Here is a 21,419-nt window from a genome sequence, read left to right as displayed (position 1 = left end):
ACACACACAGTATATCATATTCGTTACTTATAACGTACATACATATTATGTTACTTACTTGGCCATGAGTTTCTGAACATTGTCTGCATATAGGTTGGGGTCATTCTTCTCCTCCAGGGAAGGCTTGTAAACTGGCAGGAACTGCAGCACAACAAAAGTTAGTCACAGCAGCAAGTAAAGGAGTAAAACACACAGTGGGTTGTAATATTCACACAGCCAAACATTTAAAAAAAGTAACTTTTCACTAAGCTGAAAAGTACTGATCTCTCCTCCTCCACAATAAGTAGTGTGCTGCTTTGTTGCACCTGTTACTACATCTTACAGTGATGCAAGAGTGTATTGAACACACCCAAAATGTGACACTAAACTTTATTTGCATCGTTATTATTATATCTGTGATGAGTTGATGTGTGAGGTGAATAATCTAAACTGTCTTACCTCAACGGTACTGTTGGTGTAGAACTGAGAAGTTGTGTGCCACAGTGCCTCAAGCCTAACGGACAAAGAGACAATGTTGTATATTAGGTAGAAAAAGAGAAGACCGTCAGTGTGTGTAACTGCCGTCTCTGAGGTTTGACATGGGGACTACGGCTATGCTAAAAACTAATACTCATGTCTGTTGATAGATAACCATTATATTTTTTTAGCTGACCCCTTGACTTGGAAAACCAGAGGAAAAAACACAGACACAGGCGGGGCAATACGGATAACGTTTTCTATCTTGTTATGTAATTGGATTATGATACACATAATTTTCAGGAAAATCTATTGAAAATATTAATGGATAACCTGTTTGCTTTTCATGGTAGTTTGATGCAAAACATATTTAGAAAAACAACAATATGACCATAAAGCAGTCAGTGATTTGCAGCATTTTTCTCATATGGCCCAATTCAATAAAAAAGCTATCGCATATATTTTATATTCTCATATCACCTAACAGTAGTTAAAGGACAATAAACAAATTATCGACATCTTCTTAGATATATAGGTATCTATATAGAGGTTTACTTCTAGATGTCATTCCCCCTCTCTCTCCCTTCCCATGTCTTTAGCTGTCCTATATATAATAAAAGGCCTAAATTGCGCAAACAAATCTTAAAAAAAAAAAAAAAAAAAAGTGTAGGCTGAATCCCTACTGTTACATTTAATGAAGTGTATTTCTTGAAAAGTTTTTTTTTATTACTCTGGTTAAAAAGAGCATACTACAACTGAGAGAGTTAAAAACTTAAAAAGTAGTTTTGGATGTTTCCAAGCCTAATCTACCTCCTGCCAACAGAATATAGAAATCCAGTGGGTGTTCCCCCCCCCCAAACACGGCCACATAAAGCTGACAGATAGGTAGGAGATCACAGATGAACCCACCAGGTTGTTCCTTTGTACGACCAGCCGACAGTATTCTGAGGGAGAGTCAGAAAAAGAATAATCAGTGAACACGATCCAAAAAAAGATGTCTCTAGTAACAGACTGGAACGAGAGTTATTATTATTATTATTTTTAATAGCAAGTATAATTCTTGTCACTTTCCCCCTATCACACACCCTGAGAGGCACCAGCTTGCATAAATACTGGCCTGGACAAACATAACAGCATGTTTAAAAACATAACCACAGCCCGATCAATTGTACCATAGTGTGGTGTACACACCGATCTGCGAGCGAGGGAAAGTGACGATCTCCATACTTCCGGCTTCTGAACTGGTTACGGTTTCATTTGGGGCGCTCACAGCCGAGTGCAGAATGAATGGGACTCTATGGAGCTGGACCCCTCAAAATCCACCTTTCTCAGGATATCATTGTTTGTCTAGTAATATGAATGTTGCATTTAAAAGGGGAGGCTAAGACAATACACCCTGCTATGTGTTAGATTTTATAAAAGTGGCTTTTTTGTTCTAAAACGTCTTAAAATCTCAATGACGTCATAAACACCATACGGCCGGAAATACAGCTTTACGGCAAGCTCTGAATCACTTCCTTTTTTCTCTTTCGAGGCATCAACAACACAACGGACAGGTTAGGCTCTCTCTGTCAATACACATGCTAATAAAAGGTATGCTAATGTTTTAAAGACCACGCCCTTAATAGTCACTTAGACATTCTGGCTCCGCTTCGGATGCCATCAAGCGGGATCCTCTGGTCGTAATCAGTCCCTCACTGACCAATCAGCATTCATTACCAGAACGCTAGCGTGTTATGGCCAACAACGACTCAACCTATAAGAAATCAAAGGACATAAGTACTCGCTCATTCAACTTTCAACCTATTATCCATGTTGAAGTTGCAAAAACTACAATCTGAGATTTCTCAACAACAATCAGGCAAAAAAGACAAATTTAGCCGTCCAGCTCCATTGAGTCCCATTCGTTTTGCACTCGCCTGCGATCACCCCCAGTGAAACTCTGGTGCGCCTGCAACCAAATTCGGTACAATGGGGCTAAATAGGGATACAGTGTTCGGCGGAAAGCCCCTTACATTCCAATGAGAGTGCTCAGGGCTAAATAGGGAGTGAACAAGCTTTTCGTAGACACGCTTTGACATGAATTTTACAAATGAAGATGAGCTGCGTGTCAAAACAAACTGCAGAAACAAAGCATGCCATGTATGTGCTTTGTTATGATACATTACAGGTTGCTCAACTTGAAAAAGCAGTTTGTTGTTCTAATTACCTTTTTTAGGATTGGTTATTGTTTTGCTTTTAAATTATGTTTAAGATCTTAAAATTAATATTTGTATGGACTTCATTCCTTATGCAAGCAGTAAACAATGTGCAGACAGAGTTCACTTCTAATGTCTTTAAATTCATATTTGTCATTGAAATGTAACTTTGGTATTTAAACGTCTCTGTAAAGCACTTTGGTTAAAACCTGTTTCTTTTAACTGTGCTCTATAAATACATTTGACTCAACTCTCTTGAGGAAATTGTGGGTAACATTCTGTAAAGCAATTCAAACTTTTAACTTCTTTTAATAACTTCTCAATCCACTTAGGATGTGCAGTTTATTTATTTATTTATGTATTTATTTAAATCAAGGGTGGACATGTGTGACTAACCTTATACAGAACCAGGAAAGATTTGAATGCAATTTTCCAACAAGTGATGAGCGTTGAGCTCTTTTTACAAGCTAGCTGATCAACTCACCAGCTTGTTGGGGTAACGCAACAGAACAGGTTGGACCGGGACTCCGGGGAGGAAGGCGCCTGACAGAGAAGACAGAAACATTATTCTTCCACTAGCACAACAACCAGCTGCTACGCCCTTTATCCTCTCATTCCTACATCATTTGTACAGACAAGAAAAACCAGATGGGACTCACTGTGCATACTCACCAGGTTTAAATTTGATAAGAGCACTGCCGTTAGTTGTGGTGCCTTCAGCAAACATCAGCATCTAGCCATTAAGAGACGTGATTTATGAATTAAGAGACTAGAGCTGCAACCCTGTGCAATCCCAGCAGGGGAACTTACAGTATTGGGCTGACATTTCTGGCCCGTCAGAGCCAGGAAATCAAAGAAACAAGAAGAAATCCTACTACTGACAATGTATCTTTGTTCCAATCTCCCTTCTGTGATTATGTACTGGTTTCTAAATTAACACATTGTCTTCCTCAGGTTACATTCTGCAATGTCCAAACTTTAATCAAAGGATAAAATACTAAATGTATTCCCTGAGAAGCAGAAAAGTGAGTTATTTTCCCCTTATCCCCTTTCCCCTTAGATAAAGTTTCCTTCCCGAATACTTTATCTAATCTTGATCAACTGTTTCTCTGTGATGAATCACATGTAATCTTGATCAGCTGTTTACATGTGCTGATGCACACCTAAGAAGCCACTTCTAGCAGAGATTTAAAAACAAGGTTTGCACTGTTGTTGTCATGTCTGCTATTACCTTTTAGTAGTTATTGCCAGTTCTGTAAACAAAGATTAAATTCAAGATGGAAGCAAATCATGTATCTTTGTCTTTTTAATGATATAAATACAAGGTGCAGCATCTCACCTGAGGCCAGTAGCCATTAGAGGTCAGCCTCTCTGTGACCTGTGTGACTGCCTTTTTCCTCGATTCTGGATCCTTTCTGCTCACCAGTACAGCCTGGTTGAACTCCAGCAGAGCTAAGACGCGCACACAACACACACACACAGACAAATCAGAACCAGAACCACAGGGAGGAGTCCAGAACGAGTCGGCCAAGAAGGCAAGACAGGAAGTTCCAAAGCAGGCAGAGCAGATTAGAACCAAAAGAGTGAGTCACTTGTCTTGTTTATCTTTTGCCTTCCTTGCATACTTTCATACTCCTACACCCCTCTATTCTAAATATTGCTCTTGGTTGTTTGCCTAATGCTGTAGGTTGGCAACCCGGGTTGAGATTTCCCATCAATGAGCCCACTGCACTGTGCCTGCCAGTTTAAAAACTAATTTGGTAAAACCTTATGTCATCCGGTCACTCTGAAAGTTGTACAGTTGGCAGTCACACTGACTAGCCACAGTAAAACTTATACACTCAACTCTCTGTTTGTTATGTCTCCCCAAAATCATTTTGCCTTTCTCTTTTTCCACTGGTATCCTTCAGAGATTCAGTGTTTGCAGCAGAGGAATAATTTAGTTACAACAAGAAAAAGGAGGAAATCAGCTGTTGAGAAACTAAGGAATTTCAATGTGTGGCTGCAACTAAGGATTATTTTATCTATTATCTATTAATCTGCAGGTTATTTCCCTGATGAATCAATTGATCATGTTATCCATAATATATCATAAAAGAGTGAAAAATCTCCATCCTAGTTCATCGAGGTGCAAGGTGTTTTCTTCAAAATGTCTTGTTTTTTTACATAGTAAATAACTTTTTGATATTAATGAACGTCCGTTACATTTAAGCCATTACCAAGTGAGTTGCTACAAAGCTAATTAAGAATTAATCAGCTCCACAAAACTCTCTCTGTATTTCTCAGTAGGGCTGTGTTCACAAGATTGTCCAGCAACTTTCCTGCGCAGATTCTCGAGTGAAGATAATGACATCTTCTGAAGAGTACATCATGTTTTTTTTAATCCTCTGTGTCCTCCTTGGCTACTAGTAACTGCTTGGAGGAGGGGTGGGGGGTTCTGCGCGATCACGGAAGGCTTGTATCATGTGGAGGCACCAACAGTCTTGTTGTCATTGCTTAGAATTCCTCATGGAGGCATCAGAAACTACACACTAGCTAGCTTTAAAACCCAAAGATATTCAGTTTAATATGATATAAAAATAGAGCTGGGTACCAAATTCTATGCTTTTTAGGCACTGACTGAATTGTCTCTATAGCTCATCAGTGTCAGTAAGCCAATAAGCATGCAGCATGCTTCTAATAAGATCTAATAATGCTGGTGATTGGTTGTCTTTAGTTACACGTCAGAGAGACACGCAGGAAAAACTCAACTTTACGCACAGAGACGAGCTCATGTAGAAGGCGCTGGAAAATAAATGAAAAGATTTGTGCCATGATGGTTAATGCTTTCATTTCTTTTTGTTAAAATGGATTTTATAAAAGTGTTATCGAAAAAAGAATCGTCCAGGAAACGGTATCAAAGTCACAGTATAGGTATTGGTACAAGTTGAAAAATAACTATACAATAGAAAGCCTATCTGAAAAGATTTTTCCAGTCGATCGACTCATTGATTGTCCGAATAAGCGTTCTATTACAGCTACCGCTCTATTTTGATGCTTTTAAGGTGACATGAACTTGAACTAAAAAACACCACAAAGTGATTTGTTAAATCAACACCCACTAAAAACAAGCAGCAAATGCTTAAATAAGAAAGGCTGTAACAAAGCAAACTTTTGTATTTTGGGTTGATAAATGACAGTTATGTGATTCATTGTTGTTCATTCACTGTCTATAGTGTCAGCGCTGTTTAGATGATCCAACTGCAGTTTCTACACAGAGTCTCTGTGTGTGTCTGATTAACTGAATTACAGCCCCTCACCTCCTATGACCGGCAGGCTGGTGTTCTCTGACCGTGACACCACCGTTGCCAGCTGGGTTGGAAGCAGAACCAACATGTCCAGAAAGCTGCTGTGAGGCGCCACCACCAGCACCGGCGCCTCCTTCAGGTCCGCCCTGCGACCTTTGACCCTTATCCGCAGGAATCCCAGGGTCATGAAGGCAGCTCGGCTCAGCGACCAGAGGATCGGGTGAAGGAGCCACAGCCTCCAGCCCTTGATAGGGCGAGAGCGTTCCTCATCAGACAGGCCGGCCAAACGCAGCCGGGCAAAAGGCCACATAATGATAAATAAGAGAGCCGCTAGGGTGACGCGAAGAGGGAAGAGGATGCTGCCCAGGATGATGCCCTAGGGACCAGAAGAGAAAAAGGTACATTTAAAGCATATCTTGGGTCTGCAAGGGTTGTGTTGTAGCACACCTTGTATAATCCCAACATGGGTGATGTTCAAACACTGACAGTAGACTTTCTAATAATTTTCTATGGATTCAACACATTACAAAGCTGTGGTGACTTCTGATGTATTTGATTATATATTGACTTTAAAAAACAGAAGAAATTATTAAACATGTTTGGTTGAAATGACTCAAGTCTTTTGTCTACTGTAGCTGACAGTTCACTGCATTGACATCAATTACAGTGGTTTAGATGTAATTTTGCATCAGCATGGGAAAAGAAATTTCTTATAAAACATCATGAAACCAATGTCAGCCATGTTGGCATGGCTACCGGCTATCTAGAGTTATGTAACTCTGTGGTATGTTGTTGTATTTATGTTGTTGTAGTCATCTGTCATGTCTTTGCCTGAAACATTTATGACTTAGCTGTTTTGCTTAGGCACCACAGTCAGAAAGGGAAATGTGAAAGACTCTTTGTTCTCTTGAAGCTCACATGGGAAAAAAATGGAAAACATAAATAAGGCAAAAAGGCAGACATAAAATGACCAGAGGGAACTTTGAGTTTAGTCAGAGTCCAAATGTAGCACTATCTATCTCAATGACTAGCTAGCTAACCTTACTAGCATTAAATTCAAGCACATTAGGAGTTGGTCTTTAGAAGTAAAGAGTCTGCTTTGAGGACAAACTCAATTCTTAACGTTATCAGTCAAATGATTTGGACTTCTGTCGCTATTGGACTTAATACTGAATTAACTAACTGTGAATTAGTGCCAGTGTGTCCATTTCAACCATGAAATCAAATATTTAGAGACTTTAATTTGAGTTACCCTGATCCTCTGCGCTGTGGTCAGCTTCACCTGGCATAGAAACGGATGTGGATACTCGTGCGTTGCTGAGTGACATTCGTTCCTCTCCATGGCGACGGGGCAAACCTGACGGACACTTTCAACTAACAAATATCTTAAATTCAGAATTTAAAAAAGGAAAAAATAATACACAAGCCCTTATCGGTTAGAAAAAAAGTTCTTTAAGATAAAATATTGGCACTTTTGTGATGACAGCTCCGCACTTTTTTGTTGAAAATCCAGTTAAATATGTCTCGCCTCGCGCAGTAAGATATAACATAGAACGTTAGCTAACTGTTAGTAAAAACAACGGCTGAAAATACTCCAGGAAAAACAAAAAAACTCGACTAGTAGTAACTAAGCTAACTTAAAACAAACTTGTTTCTGGTCTCTATCCTACACATGGCGAAACAAACAAACGGTCCTCCTTTATTTGTTGTATACACTCCTCCCAACCTGTGCCTCCCTTTCACTGTCCAGCCTATCGGCTAACGTCGTGTGCCCGGCCCATTACGAGTCAGGGGTAGGTGTGTGTGGGTCAGTCAGTCCGGCAAGTTTAACCGGTCCCTGAAACTACATTCCAAGACCTTTTTTGGAATGGAAGTCTAATCGATGAAATGTCCAAAGAATTAAATAAATAATTTACGGAAGCCTATTTCCGGCAATGTGACGAGAAAAAAAGACATCATATTAAGTTAGTATCTCAAAATATAAGAAACCTTCTCAAACTAATAAGTAGCCTATATTTTGAGAAAAGTGGCTAATTATTTTTGAGATAACTTATTATTTTAAAATACTAATGCCATGGAAGCATTTGCGCCAATGTAATAAAAAAAAACTCCTGTAAGTAAGTCATGACTTGGTTTCTAATCATCAAAAAGTGATTTAGTATTTCAAAATATTGACTTGTATTTTTTAAAGTTCCCATTATTTCGACATATAGTCATTTACAAATTAAGTCGTTAGAGGTACTAAGTCATTATTTTTGAGATACTACTCATTATTTTGAGAAAGTATTTATTTTGAGAAGGTTTCTGATTATAATAACTTGAAAAAAAGCCCTTGAACATGACATTATCATTTTACTTTCCTTAAAGCTAATACTTGTAAACTATTTTATACATTTTCATACACACAAATTTGTTTTATGAATCTTTCATCAACTGACATAAAGCTTTATAACACTGATACTATTTGTTTTTTCATATTATAAAGACCTGCAGGCACACATAAAAAGGCCATTACTTAACACAGAGACTTTGGAAATTAAGTTAAAAAAATGTTCAAATAAAATGACAAGTTGAAAGTACCTAGAAACCTAAGACTTCGATCGTTTCTATCAAGTTTAGGGATGTTGTTCAATGTGTGTAAATGTCCACCTTTAAGACTGCATGACTGTAACAAAAACTGTACAAGTTTTCTGGTTCTCGCCTCTCAAGTATTCCTGCCACCCTACCTGACTGCTTTGGTTTTCACAGCAGGGTGTTGCTGCGGATGCAAAACACACACAACCAAAATCAAGAATTTTAACAAACAGAAGGCTGAGAAACAAGAAAAGTTAGCAGATTTTTTAGAAAACTGCTTTTTTACATTTGGTAGAATATATTTTAAAAGTTGTCTTGTTAATTTTAACTCCAGACTCTGCTTTTTTAGCAACTTTAGTTATGTTCGTACTGAAATGGATAATTAAAATACAGAAATCTTGATAAAATTGGTCAGTTGAAATCAATCAATCAAAATGTCTCTTTTTGGCTAATCCAGCGTCAAATACTATCAACGTTATTCCTCACATTGATGTAAAGCGCTACCCACAATGGCCTTAAACATCTAGATATCAAGGAGAATTTGACCTTAAACAGTACATTTGTGAAGAAAATGTTCTAATCAACTACGCTTATGATTTATCATGTCATATTCCAAGACTTGAATTGTTTAATCATGTTATCTTTGTTTTTCTTGTGGTTGTGACATATATCTTAAGCAAACAAGTTCATATTTTTCCAAAATGATTGTTTTATCTACATTCCTGACGTTCTCTACTTTAGATGCATGTTGGCTGAGCCTGATTCCTGGCAACGTTTATGATTATAATGTACTTTAAAGTGGGATGTTTACACACCCTATGGGACCTAAAAAGTACACAACCTACCGAATGAACTACAATATGTCCCATCATATCTGTAGCGAAAAGTTAAAAAAACAATTTTCATCCAACACATATAGTGACATAGTTGAAAGCATGTTATTTTAACCATTATGACTTTATTCATTTATTTAACATGTTCATGTAGCAAATCAGTACAAATTAAACCAACTCATAAATGAAAACATACTAGTAAATGTTGCTGGCAAGCATGCTGAAATCATGTGAGTCACTACAAACTGAGAAATAAAAGAAGATAAACTAGTCTAGGCGAACAAAACCTAACAAGCCTTTCTTTGTGACAAAATGAAAATGCTTTACAGACTGTTACCGCAATTTTCAGGAGCAATACATAGATAAAGTTCTGTTTTAATGATGATTCTGTAAAATAACCTCTTAAATAACCTGTTTTTTTCAACTGGAAAGAAACCGTAGTTCCACAGGATGATGTGCTGGCTTTAAACCCTTTATTAACAGATGAATGAGGAACAAAAGAGGTGTAAAAGATGAAGCACAGCAGCAGCATAAAGTAATAAAATATTAATGTTTCTGTCAATAAAGGCAAATAAAACAAATGTCTTGTAACTGCCACTACAATGGGTTAAATCTGTTGTGAGCTTTCATAGGTTAGAATGGACAATATAAAACATCTGTAAATATCTAAATCTGGTATGTGTACGATGCGTCCTTTTCACAACACCATCCCTCCACCCATGATCTCCATCCTCTGTTGGGAAGAAAAGAAAATGATTAAATCAAGTCTGTTTTTGGCCTTTACTAGAAAGTAAATTTAAAAAAACGTGGATAGTTAATAATCAATTATAAAAAAATAAATAATGTGTTGTGATTTCTATTTTAAAGTTAATGTCTCCAGAAATGTGCAAATCAGAAAACAGAGTGACTGAAATAGGATGGGATAACGGACATTATCTTAGAGTTTAAGTAAGAGAGCAGTAAAAAAAACGATTAATAATAATAATCATAATAATAATACATACATAAATAAAATAATAAGGCAAAACACATAAAGGCTCTAGATCTACTGTATCCCATTACATGTGACCACCTCATGTTCTCCACCTTTAAACATGACTGTCAAAATCTAACAAACTCTGATTTATATGGAGAAAAACAATTGATGCATCGATAATTGGTTTTGAATCAAATCGTTGGCCTCTGAATCGAATCGTGAGGTGCCCACAGATCCCCCGCCCCCCCATCATATAGAGGCAGAAGAATAAACATGGTGAGGGAGATGCATACAAACAGTCGGCGACACGTTACCTGAGGCGGTCCTATGAAAGCCAGCCAATCAGAAGAGTGTGTTGGAAGCAGTCCCATTGACTGACACTTGTAGATGGCCAACGCCGAGCCCAGCAGGTTGCCGACCAGGTAGACCAGACCTTGAAGCCACTGCTGACTGGAGCTTTCCAACAGCTTGAAGGCTGAAACACAAGAGCACAACGGAATGAACAGGGGCCAGAAAACAGAACTGAACATGATGTGAGCAGACAATAAAACTTATTCTACAACAGTATCTGAAAAAACACACAGGGTAAATATACTAATAACTAATGACTTGCTAAATACTCACTGGCAGACATGGACATGAGCGCCTGTATGGGCCTCCAGGCCATCATGCAGACCATCATGATGGGGAAGATGGAGATGGTGTTGCCCGACATGTACATGATGAACAGGTTCATGGGGATCTGTTTCAGGGGCCCCAGAGCCACGTCCCAACAACGCTGCACAACCAGAGTCAGAGGTACACTTTCAACATTTTATATTTTCTCACGTTACATACACTCCTGGATAACATTATGAAAGGTTTTCTGTGTGAGGATCACAAATAAAAACACCACAAATTAACAAAAATGGCCCTTTATTTCTTTTTCTTTTGTAATGTTTAAATCTCACTTTTATCGTATGGCCTCTCAGGGTATTGTTGTATTTATTTTATCTTTTTTTTTTCCACCACCTGTCACACACCACCTGTCAAAAAGAATCCCTTTCTCTCTCGCAAAAACCTTGGATTTTGTTTACCTTCATCATGTTAACTTGGAAGTTTATTTATTTTTCCTTTTCTTCTATTTGTGTTTGCCATTCATTTACACATTTATTTACATATGTGTATGGAGGACGTAAAGCCAAATGTAGACTGACTTAAAAAATTAGCATGTGTTCCAGAAACATAAGAAACCCCAAGAAGAGAAAACACTGGCAAACAGAAGAACAATCTCTACATCCACAGAAGAGAAAGGAAGAAAAGGTTTTCCTCCCTGCTTTACCTTCTCCACCAGGTTCTTGTCCGTCTCCTGGATGCTGGTGTCGGGGACAGGTTTCTCGGAGTAGCCGATGGGGTGAACGACGTCGCCCTGACCCCCACCACGACTCCTGCAGCACAGAGAGCGTAGCTGTTATTCCCTGTCAACAACTAGAGCTCTTTCATATGCCTTGTCCTTTCCAAATATGTAGCTCTTGTTAGGGACATAACGGTAATTTCCAAAGTAAGGCGGACAGATTGTTAAAGATGCTGTAGGTAGGATTGTTAAGCTCCAAAATTTAGCCAAAGAATTTGAGCAATGAAAACTTCAAACAAGTCTTTCATTCACCATAAAATGACTTGCAGTGCTCGGAAAGCTTACACTCAAACTCGTCCATGCTTCCTGTCTTAGCTTTGTCGCGCACTGCTTAAAAAACAACAGAGTGGTGCGCGACCTTTGGTCGAGCACTTAAACTCCTGGCACGCCAGCAAGGGGGAAAACATGTGTGCTTACCCATGTGTGCGCTATGCCTTTGGCTGTCGTCACTGTCAGTTACTAGGGGTGTGCAAAATGTTTTGTCTGTATCTGGATCGCGATTTCAGCTCTACTGATTCAAAATCCATTCATAGAATTAAAAATATATATATATATACTGTATATACAGTTAGGTTTTTTACTGTATGTCTATTGCAACCACATGATAGATGAATAGATAGATATATAGATAGATAGATACTTCATTGATCCCCAAGGGGAAATTCAAGGTCCTAGTAGCTTACAGACATCACACACAACATACATCATAGCAGGATGTTAAGATAAATAACGTTCATGTGAATTTGTTATCTATCTATCTATCTATCTATCTATCTATCTATCTATCTATCTATCTATAACAATGGTACATAATACATGGGAAAAGTAATTACATTTACATTCTGTGAATCATCTTTTTTAATCAAGAATAATTTTTTATTCGAAAATCAATATTGAATCAAATCATGAGCCTAAAAATCTGAATCAAAGTGGGACATTTTCAGAATCGTATCAGTAACTGATAAATGATAAAGCATGGAAAAGACAAACAACGACATGGAAAACGCTCTGTTTCTACGCAAAAAACGTGAGTCCTACTTTGTGATGAATCGTTGGAAGTGTTTGGATGTTTGTTTACCTGGCGTTGCCCAGGCTCAGCTCCAGAGCCCACTTCATCCTCCTTGCCCCGCCGCCTCCTCTCGTCGACAGAGCTCCTCCTCCTTGTCCCCCTGGAGACGTCATGTCAACCGGCTTCACTGCTGGACCTCGGAGACAGAAAGAGATACCTACACAAAGATGAAAAACAAGAGAAATCAGATGGGCAGTCTTTCCTTGTCGTTTAGCTCTCTACTAGCGTCCATGTAGTGATCTCTGCCTGGGTGGAAACGGCCAATAAACCATCCAAATAGAATAGGACACAGATATACAAGTATCTCAGGAAAACCAACACAACAACCTGAGAACTCAGAAGAACAGGTGAACAGTAAGAGATGTGGTTGATTTTTAGGATGTCAGTGTCAAAAGAACGTAATTATGAAAAACACCTATGCATGCTATCAAATGGCCATATGAGCGTTGAACCAGTGGACCCAGTAATGAGCGACAGGACGAGGTTACACCAAGAGTCGTACACAAAAAAACTACAGCAAATGACAAATTAACATTAAAAATAGTTGCAATTTAAAGAGTGGAGATTAACCACCAATTGTTAAACAGTAGCAGATGGGAGTTCCTCTAACCTTAGAGTGTGTTGCAGAGCTTTCCATGTGCTAAGGGCATCAAAGAAAAAGGCTGTTTCTGCAAGATCTGAACGTCCACGAGAAACCCTAAGAGTGAGCCAATTGTTGGATCTGGTGTGATAGAAACCAAAATTCCAATGTAATAGAGAGGAGATATAGAGAGGACCACTAACGGCTTTAAATATAAACAAGTGCCAGTGGTAACTGCACCTCAAGGAAAGAGAGGACCAGCCAACCTTACTATAGAGAACGCAGTGGTGTGTACTTTAACTATCCCCGGTGATGAGTCTAAGGAACAGAATCTAATTGTTTCAATGTAGATGTAGCTGCATGCCTATAGATTACATCACCATAGTGTAATACTGACAAAAATACTCCCTCTACAACTCTCTTCCGACTAAACAATGGAAATCCAGACCGGTTCCTGTAAAGAAAGCCCACCTTCTGTCGGAGATTGGAGTCGAGGTAGTCAATATGAGTCCTAAATGAGAGATTCTCATCGAGACAGAATCCCAGATATTTTTTAATCAGTGACTCTCTCTATAGGAGAGCCATTAACAGTTAAAGTATGACGTTTTGTCAAAATCAACATTTCTAGCTCTTGCAAATGACATGAATTTAGTTTAATGTTTGTTAAGGACGAGTTTAAGGTCAAAGAGAGTGTCCTGTTATAGGTTAAAGGAAAGCTGCAAGTTTGATGATATGACAATATATGACAATGGCTCACTAATAATTGGAGCAGCCATTTCTATAAAAAATAAATGAGTGATCCTCACCAGTAGATGCCTTAGGGTCTATGGATTGTTAAGTTGTGAGGACCTCAGCTGAAAGGAGAAATGAAGACCACCTGAGACGCTGTCTATTTTACGCGCACATCCCTTTCACAGAGTAAGCACCTTTATGTTTCATCTTGATGTGTTTTTGTAATATTAAGTCAGTTTTTATATCCTGCTCGTAAAGAGAGATTAACAGTTCTGTAGTATTTGTTATGGTTGAAATGACACTCGTCTCTATAATCCAATATCTTTGGGACAGCTATTTTGGAAACGCTTTAATGGCTTGGCATAGCACCTGCAATCAGAACTGTTAATTGGGACTCGACTTCTATAGATCGTATTCCAATGAATATGATCTGATGCTGTAAAATGTTACAGTATTTGTAAGAAAGACAAGAAAAAAAGCCAAAGGGAGGCCGTCATAAGCAACCGTTATGATTGCTAATAAAGCCAACTTGACTGCAGCAAAAAGGAACAAAGCGTAGTTTCGCCTGTACGAGTTGAAGCAGTGTTAGCACAATTCAAAGTGATAAACAGACAATTTAAATTACCAAACGCGATAGAACAAAAATGAGGACGTTACCATCATTTGACGTCGCTGTTCGAAGCAGCTCCAACATGACGTAATATCTAAATGCGCCAATAAGCCGTCATTTAACATTCATCTCTTACCTCACAGATACATTCAAGCGACCGCAGTCTGGTTTATCTCTCGTTATTTCTAGATGAAATTAGCAAAAATGTAGCTTGCTGTGCAGTAGAATAGCCTTCAACGCTCGTCGACTCAGGGCACGCAATGATGACGTTACGCTAGTGATCCGGAACTTGCGTCAGGTCTTCAATTTCCTTCAAAATAATTTTTTTGATAAACTATTTTGTATATTCTGTATAAAGAATAAATATAAATACATATTTTAAAAATATATATATTTCAGCAGTGGCTCAATATTAATATTTTATTACTTTTAACTGAATTTATATGTTGTTTATTCAGCACTATAGGTATACTCTTTTTTTTTTTTCATCTTAAAGGTTTTAAGGAAAATGGCAGTCGACATTTTTTGTTGAATGCAACTAAAACAGCCACAGGGGGAAAAATTCAAGAGTTAATATCAGACAATTCAGTAAATATAGTATTATTTGTTTTTTCCCCTAATGAACAAAGTCAAAGTGGTATACTTTAAATAAAGACGATAATGTAAGCTGTACTTAAAGAGCTGTTAAACATAAAACACCAGTACGTTTTACACATTTATCCAAGTAGTTGTTCCTTTAGGTTGTATATAAGTTGTATACACAAGGTATACTTTGTTATTTGCTATATCTATATTAATAAGGTTGATAAAAAAGGGACAAATACTGTTACATATTTTAATGGGTACATTTACATATATTCTATGTATGTGTTTTAAAGACTAATCAAAAACAAACTAATTTGGTAAATGTTTTTATATTATTTCATATTAAGGTATTTTATTACTTATTTACTCTACATTATTTGGTGTGATGTCTGGATGCATATCGTACCTTGTATCAAGATGCATTTGCATGTTTGTGGAAACATAAAAAAAACAAAACTAGAAGAGTATCCTTTATTAGTCAGGACATTTTCCCCATTGTATTATTTTTAACAAACTAGAAACAATAAAAACGTTTAAACATCTGTGTGTAATCTTTACAGTCAGCTGAAGGCAATGTTCTTATATACACACATACTGACATGTAAACGAAGCAGTGCAAATTGAATTGTAAAGTGTACATGTGTTATATGTTACAGGCACAGAGGTTCTGTACAGCATTAGTAAGACACAGGTAAACTCAGGTGGGAAGACTACTGCCGCCCATCAGACTCATTTACTATCAAGTTCATGAGTGTACACATCTACAACAGGCTGTTGGTTCATTAGGCATTTTAGGTCATACTGTTGATGAATCTCATTTAGCCTACGTTCTGAGGCCCTGTTCTTTCCTTTTTCAAGCAGAAAGTATAGCAAGATATGACCTACAGTAGATCCAGGTCAAGTTGCAGAACCAACGCATCTCGAAGGAGATCTTATTCAGAAAAATCAATGCATCCAATTTTCCGTAAAATAAATACTCTGCAATCTGTGAAACCCAGAATTCTCTAAAAGAGTTTTTTTTTTTTTTTTTTCTTAAATGGTACTTCTTTTAAAGTCACATTGTACAAATTGATTGTTGTTTGGATGAGGAAATAGAGTTGGGAAAACTCAGGGTATTTAATTTTCAGAAAATTAGGAGGCACAAACCGAAGCATTTTGTTGTGAACAGGGCCAAACAGAAAATCTTTGTTAATGAAGATTTCACATTCCACTGGATAAAGTAACAAGGGCTCTGATTATCATTAAAAGTTACTACTTGCGGGTTAAGATAAGACTAAGCCCGAGTACAATAAGTTAGCATCAGTTTTACAGCATCTTGTTCCACGCTCACGTCAGTGTGTGTGTGTTATGTCACTTGTACAGGCTGAGCTCGGGGCTGTGGTACAGACACATGTAGGAGTCACACAGCAGGCGGCGGGCGGATTCCCGTAAGGAGATGGACTCAACTCTGCTCAACTCATCTTCTGAGAGGCTGAGGTAGCGGCCCACCTCTGGACACGCCTTCACGCGGGGGATGTTGAAGCCGTTCTCGCCACCTGGGTGAGAGATAAACGAGCGCTTTAATAATGCTTGTTTTTGTGTTTTAATCCTGTTACTAGAATGTGTCTAAGTGAGGATCTTTCACCTTCCCGGTCTGCCATACTGTCAAAGAACAGCCAGTCGGTGGGGAGGGGCCCGTGTTTGACGAAGCTCACGTAATGGCTGGTTTCAATGCATGTCACGGCAAAGAGAGACATTCGTCGGCGGGTGCAGTGCAAAGGGCCGGTCCACGATCCCCCGGGGACAGCAATCTTCACCGGGCTGTGGGACGCCCGCTTCTTGTGACTGTGGACCTAGCGATTAATAGAAAAGACCAACAAAGTTAATATGTAAAGCAAAAAAAGACACATAAAGGGTAAAGTGTGATTTATGGTTCTGCGGAGGCTCCACCCAGAGTTTTCGCCGTAGCCTACGGAAGCGGCCTGATGTTTATACTTATGCGTTGTGTTTGTGTCGAGCCAGGATGTGTGCGTTTGTAGGGAGTGTGTGGTAGAGCAAGGGAGAAGTGAGAGAGTGACTGTGATTAGCTTTGGAACGAGTACTGACCATAGAGTCATAGTGAGAAAAACATACCGTCTCCCCTGACCACAGGAGAAAAAAAAAAATCACACTTTCTGACCACAGTGGGAAATCTTTGGCAGGAAAAGTTAACCCTCTCCTTGATATCATGTTGTTTATGGAGAAGGAGAACCAGGAAATTAGTTGGGAGAGATGCAATGATACCAAGCCACAATGTGTGTTGTGACATTTTTTGAGAGGTGCACGTCGGGCTACGCCTCTAAGCACCTACGCGTAGCCACGGCGCTGATTTTACACAGAAGTATAAATCACGATTGAAGAGTGCTTCACATTGAAGGAATAGCTCTTTCTTTTTTATTTCATGTTCACTTAAACCTGCAATCATCGTTGTTTTTTTTAAGGCAACAAATTAATGTCAGGTCCAAAGTAAGAAGTGGGTACCTGTGTGTTGCAGGTCTGGCAGTATTGTTTGAGATGACCGGGAGTAATATCTGGGTCTTCATAACACTGGAGACACTCCCACTCCGCTACAGCCTGACAGATACTGCACTGTCTCAGAGCTAAAAAGACAGAAAAAGACAAAAAGTACACTGCAGTTAAAACTAAACCGGGTACAGAACAAAAACTGATGTGAACCTAGCTAGACCTTAAAATTGCTTCAATAAATTTGAAGTTAACTAAAACCAATTCTAGAAAATCTAATCTGTATTCAACTGAAACTAAACCTGGAGTATAACCGGAACCAAGTAAAAGCTAAAATGCTGCGAAAATGTAGATTTCCGCCCCTTGAAAATTGTCTTTACTGTCGTCCAGCAGGTCTGTGATGTCCAGGCTGAGGGTGGGCAAGATGGCGTCAAACATTTTGAACTCCTTTCCGAACCGAGGCATGAGCAGTAAGAGGCAGGAGGGAGTCTGGTGGGGTGATCAATACACATGACCTGATAGTTAAAAGGTGTCTCTGGTAACTCAAAAGGTAAAATATATTCATTTCTTTTAACATCATGCAACAACTTGTTTCTGTCACCTCGACAAACTTGAGGCCGGCGTGGAGGAAGGAGGACTCCAGCAGCTGCTGGACGCTGGCGACCCTCATCCGACTGGGTGATGGCAAGGTGAGAGGGATGGGGGAGTCAACTGGCGAGACGGTTGACGGCGAGGAAGGAGGAAGTGTAGGTGGGAAGAGTTGGTAGAGGTGACACTCCTGAGGCCGCTGAGTCATGGATCTGAAAGCCCAAGGAAAGAGAAGATGTAGAATTTATGTAAGTAATTGAGATTTAGAAATGTGTCAAATGTGTGCATCTGCTAAAAGAGGGAATGTTTCTGTGAGTCATATTTTTAACCAGGTCATTGATTTTTTCATGAAAAAAAAACACATATTAGACACAAATTATTATTCATTAATAGTTAATTCATATTTTTATGTCTAGAGGGGAGCTTGTAAATTAAGGGAAAAATTCGTCAACCTTTTTTGGCTCTTTAAAAGAAAACATATCACCAGTTATTAATTTTAAAGGATTTTTTAGAGGCTTGAAGAGGTAAAATCATCCAGTAATTAACAAGGAAAAAATATAATGATTTTATAATTGGCTGAAATGTGTTTTTCTTGTGCTTTCCTTCTCTGGTAATCATCTCAAAACCCCCTCGTGGCAGATTCAAACCCCTGATTCAGAGTCCACGGGTTTGATTCTCTATGTTTATGAATTCACTGGTTAGGAAATATCTGGCTCATTTTCAGTCTATGAGACATTTCACTTTTGCAAACTTTAACAAATGAAGAATTAAAACATAAGCCAGGTCACTGTAAGTTGACTACCAGCCAGTGTGAGAGCCTTTTCAACCTCCATTATATCAAAGAAGAACATTTGGCCGGTGTGATAGGGAAGTAGGGTGTGTGTGTGTGTGTGTGTGTGTGTGTGTGTGTGTGCGGTGACATAACCTGATCTTGAGGAGCGGCTCGACTCGGAGGAGCTGGAAAAGCTTGTTGAGGAACTCTTCCGGATCTGTCGAAACAGCATGACAGCATTCCTCAGTCTGATCACACACATACACCTGCTGTGCTAACTGAGGGGTAGGACAGAAATCCAGAGACACATGTACCTTTCTCCTGGTTGGTGAAACCTGTGTCTCTATTCGCAGCCTCCAGAAGTCGTCTTAAGGCCATGGTCTTACTGGCACACACATAGCCATACCTTTAAAAACATAATCGATGTATCATTAGAAGCAAATGCACTCTAGCACTGTAGTTACTTGCGTATACACGTTTACACACCTTCGCAGGGGGTTGACTATCTCACAACGCAACAGGTCCTGGGCCTGACTGGAGTTTTTGTCAGTTTCTGGGTCAGAGGGCCAAAACAACACCCAATCTGCTGAGCTGCAGCAGGAGAACAGACTGTAGAGCAGAGAGAGAGAAATACATACTGTTAATGACCGGGGAAATATGATAATCCATTTGTTATGGATACATTTCAGCATAATTTACACCTAAACAGTTGTAAGATCAGATTTACCAATAATAATAATAATAATACATTTTATTTAACAGCGCCTTTCTAACACTCAAGGACGCTTTACAGACAATAAAAGACAGATACAGGGAACATAAAAGTGTAAAATGTATAGAATAGAATCTCTTTTTATTACAGGTTAGTTCATGGGAACAATCTGTGTTGATTCTAACTAGCCATGACTTGTTTATTCTGAATTAAGCTGGAAACGGAGATATATCTATATAGATATATAATATCCTGATATGACACAATTGTTTTCTTTTCCTGGTTTTAAAGGCTGCATTACAGTAGAGTGATTTTCTGAAGACACCAGACTGTTCTAGCAGTTTTTATATCAAAATATCTGATTATTTATCAAACATCTCATTGTGTGCATATTTTGTGAAAGCACTAATTGTCAACACTACAATATCGATAGAGGTTTTTGGTCAAAAATATTGGGATATTTTGATTTTCTCCATATTGCCCAGCTCTACAACACAGACTCTCTTAGAAGGATCAACCAGAGTTAAAAAAAAAATGGATTTAGTGGCCTTTAGTCAAATCAACCATTACATTAATCAGAAACAAAGAGGAGCTATATAACAATTACTTTTAGGGACATGCTGCATGGTATTACAGATAGAGTAACTGACGTGTTTTTGAATATTATGTTGATATATTTAATAATAATTTAGTTTTTTGGTTATTTTGGCCTTTAATAGAGAGGACAGCTGTAGACAGGAAAGGGGGGGTGGAGAGGAGAAAGACATGTAGCAAATGGCCACAAGTCGTTATCAAGCCCGGAGCCGCGGCGTCGAGGATTGCCTGTTCTACCAGGTGAGCTGCCCAGGCGCCCATTTAATATACCTTTTACCCTGACGATCCTCTCTGTCACTACAGAGTATGTAAACAGCCTGAGAAGTTACCTGAACAGCGTAGCGTCCAGGTAGCAGGAGTTGAGGTGACCCTGGATGCCTCTCTTCCAGCCCTGGTAGAGCTCACTGGCCTCGTCCCCTTCCACAGGAGGAGTGTTATCCTCCACACGCTCACTGCCCCACTCTGCAAAGGCTGGGAGCCACACAACAGACGGGAAGACGTAATTAAAACATTCCGATAGACTACATTCAGATACACACTAACGCATGGCACACAAATATCATGGCTGGAGTGGAGAAGTGTATCTAGATTCAGTTCTTCCTATAGCCGTTTGATACCAGGGGTGGGGGGGTGGGGGGGGGAAATCTACACAGCATGGTATCGTGATATTTTCCGTGGCAATACTGCATCGATACACAGACGCAGAGTATGTGTCCATTATTAAATATGGGTTGGTCAGTTTGTCTGCTTGACAATCCCATTTTGCAGCAAAAAAATGAAGTGAGATGAACAAACAGAGAAATTATCTTTTTAGATAAAAACATATGTTTGCTGAAGATTCCTTTTTGGGGACATCATTTAAAATTCGGAAAAAAATTGAAGTTAGTTAAATTGCTATATATTGCAGACTATTGCATTGTGTTTGAAATCACAATAATATCGTATTGTCTATTATGATAATTTTGTATTGTGAGGGCTC

The 21,419-nt window shown here is 38.8% G+C and overlaps 3 protein-coding genes across 3 annotated transcripts in view; all 3 read right to left on the bottom strand.

Annotated features, from left to right (window-relative positions):
• Window positions 1-7,673, bottom strand: part of lpcat4 (lysophosphatidylcholine acyltransferase 4) — a 12,029-nt gene extending 4,356 nt beyond the window's left edge. Inside the window, exons 1-8 of the mRNA XM_034857156.1 lie at window positions 7,194-7,673; window positions 5,954-6,317; window positions 3,994-4,106; window positions 3,327-3,387; window positions 3,139-3,197; window positions 1,366-1,400; window positions 439-493; window positions 59-141 (exon numbers count right to left, since the gene is read on the bottom strand). Coding sequence (XP_034713047.1) covers window positions 59-141; window positions 439-493; window positions 1,366-1,400; window positions 3,139-3,197; window positions 3,327-3,387; window positions 3,994-4,106; window positions 5,954-6,317; window positions 7,194-7,283 — 860 coding nt within the window. The 5' untranslated portion in view covers window positions 7,284-7,673. The remainder of the gene's footprint in view (window positions 1-58; window positions 142-438; window positions 494-1,365; window positions 1,401-3,138; window positions 3,198-3,326; window positions 3,388-3,993; window positions 4,107-5,953; window positions 6,318-7,193) is intronic.
• A 1,780-nt stretch (window positions 7,674-9,453) lies between these two features.
• On the bottom strand, window positions 9,454-14,985 carry emc4 (ER membrane protein complex subunit 4). The gene is made up of 6 exons (XM_034857241.1): window positions 14,845-14,985; window positions 12,796-12,943; window positions 11,646-11,751; window positions 10,949-11,102; window positions 10,639-10,799; window positions 9,454-10,081 (listed from the first exon to the last, which is right to left on the bottom strand). Exons 2-6 carry the CDS (start codon window positions 12,897-12,899, stop codon window positions 10,046-10,048), a joined length of 561 nt encoding a protein of 186 aa, XP_034713132.1. The 5' UTR covers window positions 12,900-12,943; window positions 14,845-14,985; the 3' UTR covers window positions 9,454-10,045.
• A 1,433-nt stretch (window positions 14,986-16,418) lies between these two features.
• Window positions 16,419-21,419, bottom strand: part of si:cabz01101003.1 (ubiquitin carboxyl-terminal hydrolase CYLD) — a 10,836-nt gene continuing 5,835 nt past the window's right edge. The window contains exons 9-17 of the mRNA XM_034857083.1: window positions 20,770-20,911; window positions 19,621-19,743; window positions 19,449-19,540; window positions 19,288-19,351; window positions 18,376-18,574; window positions 18,155-18,263; window positions 17,793-17,911; window positions 16,918-17,125; window positions 16,419-16,828 (exon numbers count right to left, since the gene is read on the bottom strand). Of these exons, the coding sequence (XP_034712974.1) occupies window positions 16,644-16,828; window positions 16,918-17,125; window positions 17,793-17,911; window positions 18,155-18,263; window positions 18,376-18,574; window positions 19,288-19,351; window positions 19,449-19,540; window positions 19,621-19,743; window positions 20,770-20,911 (1,241 nt within the window). The 3' untranslated portion in view covers window positions 16,419-16,643. The remainder of the gene's footprint in view (window positions 16,829-16,917; window positions 17,126-17,792; window positions 17,912-18,154; window positions 18,264-18,375; window positions 18,575-19,287; window positions 19,352-19,448; window positions 19,541-19,620; window positions 19,744-20,769; window positions 20,912-21,419) is intronic.

Source organism: Etheostoma cragini, chromosome 19 (genome assembly GCF_013103735.1).
Source record: "Etheostoma cragini isolate CJK2018 chromosome 19, CSU_Ecrag_1.0, whole genome shotgun sequence".
Taxonomy (NCBI): Eukaryota; Metazoa; Chordata; class Actinopteri; order Perciformes; family Percidae; genus Etheostoma; species Etheostoma cragini.
This window is presented reverse-complemented; position numbering and strand designations above follow the sequence as displayed.

Excerpts from the sequence above, each read along its gene's own strand:
- emc4 (XM_034857241.1), bottom strand. The coding sequence starts at position 12,899 with ATGACGTCTCCAGGGGGACAAGGAGGAGGAGCTCTGTCGACGAGAGGA. Across the intron at positions 11,752-12,795 it reads CTGAGCCTGGGCAACGCCAG|GAGTCGTGGTGGGGGTCAGG; the intron begins GTAAACAAACAT and ends TCTGTGCTGCAG. Across the intron at positions 11,103-11,645 it reads ACAAGAACCTGGTGGAGAAG|CGTTGTTGGGACGTGGCTCT; the intron begins GTAAAGCAGGGA and ends CTGGTTGTGCAG.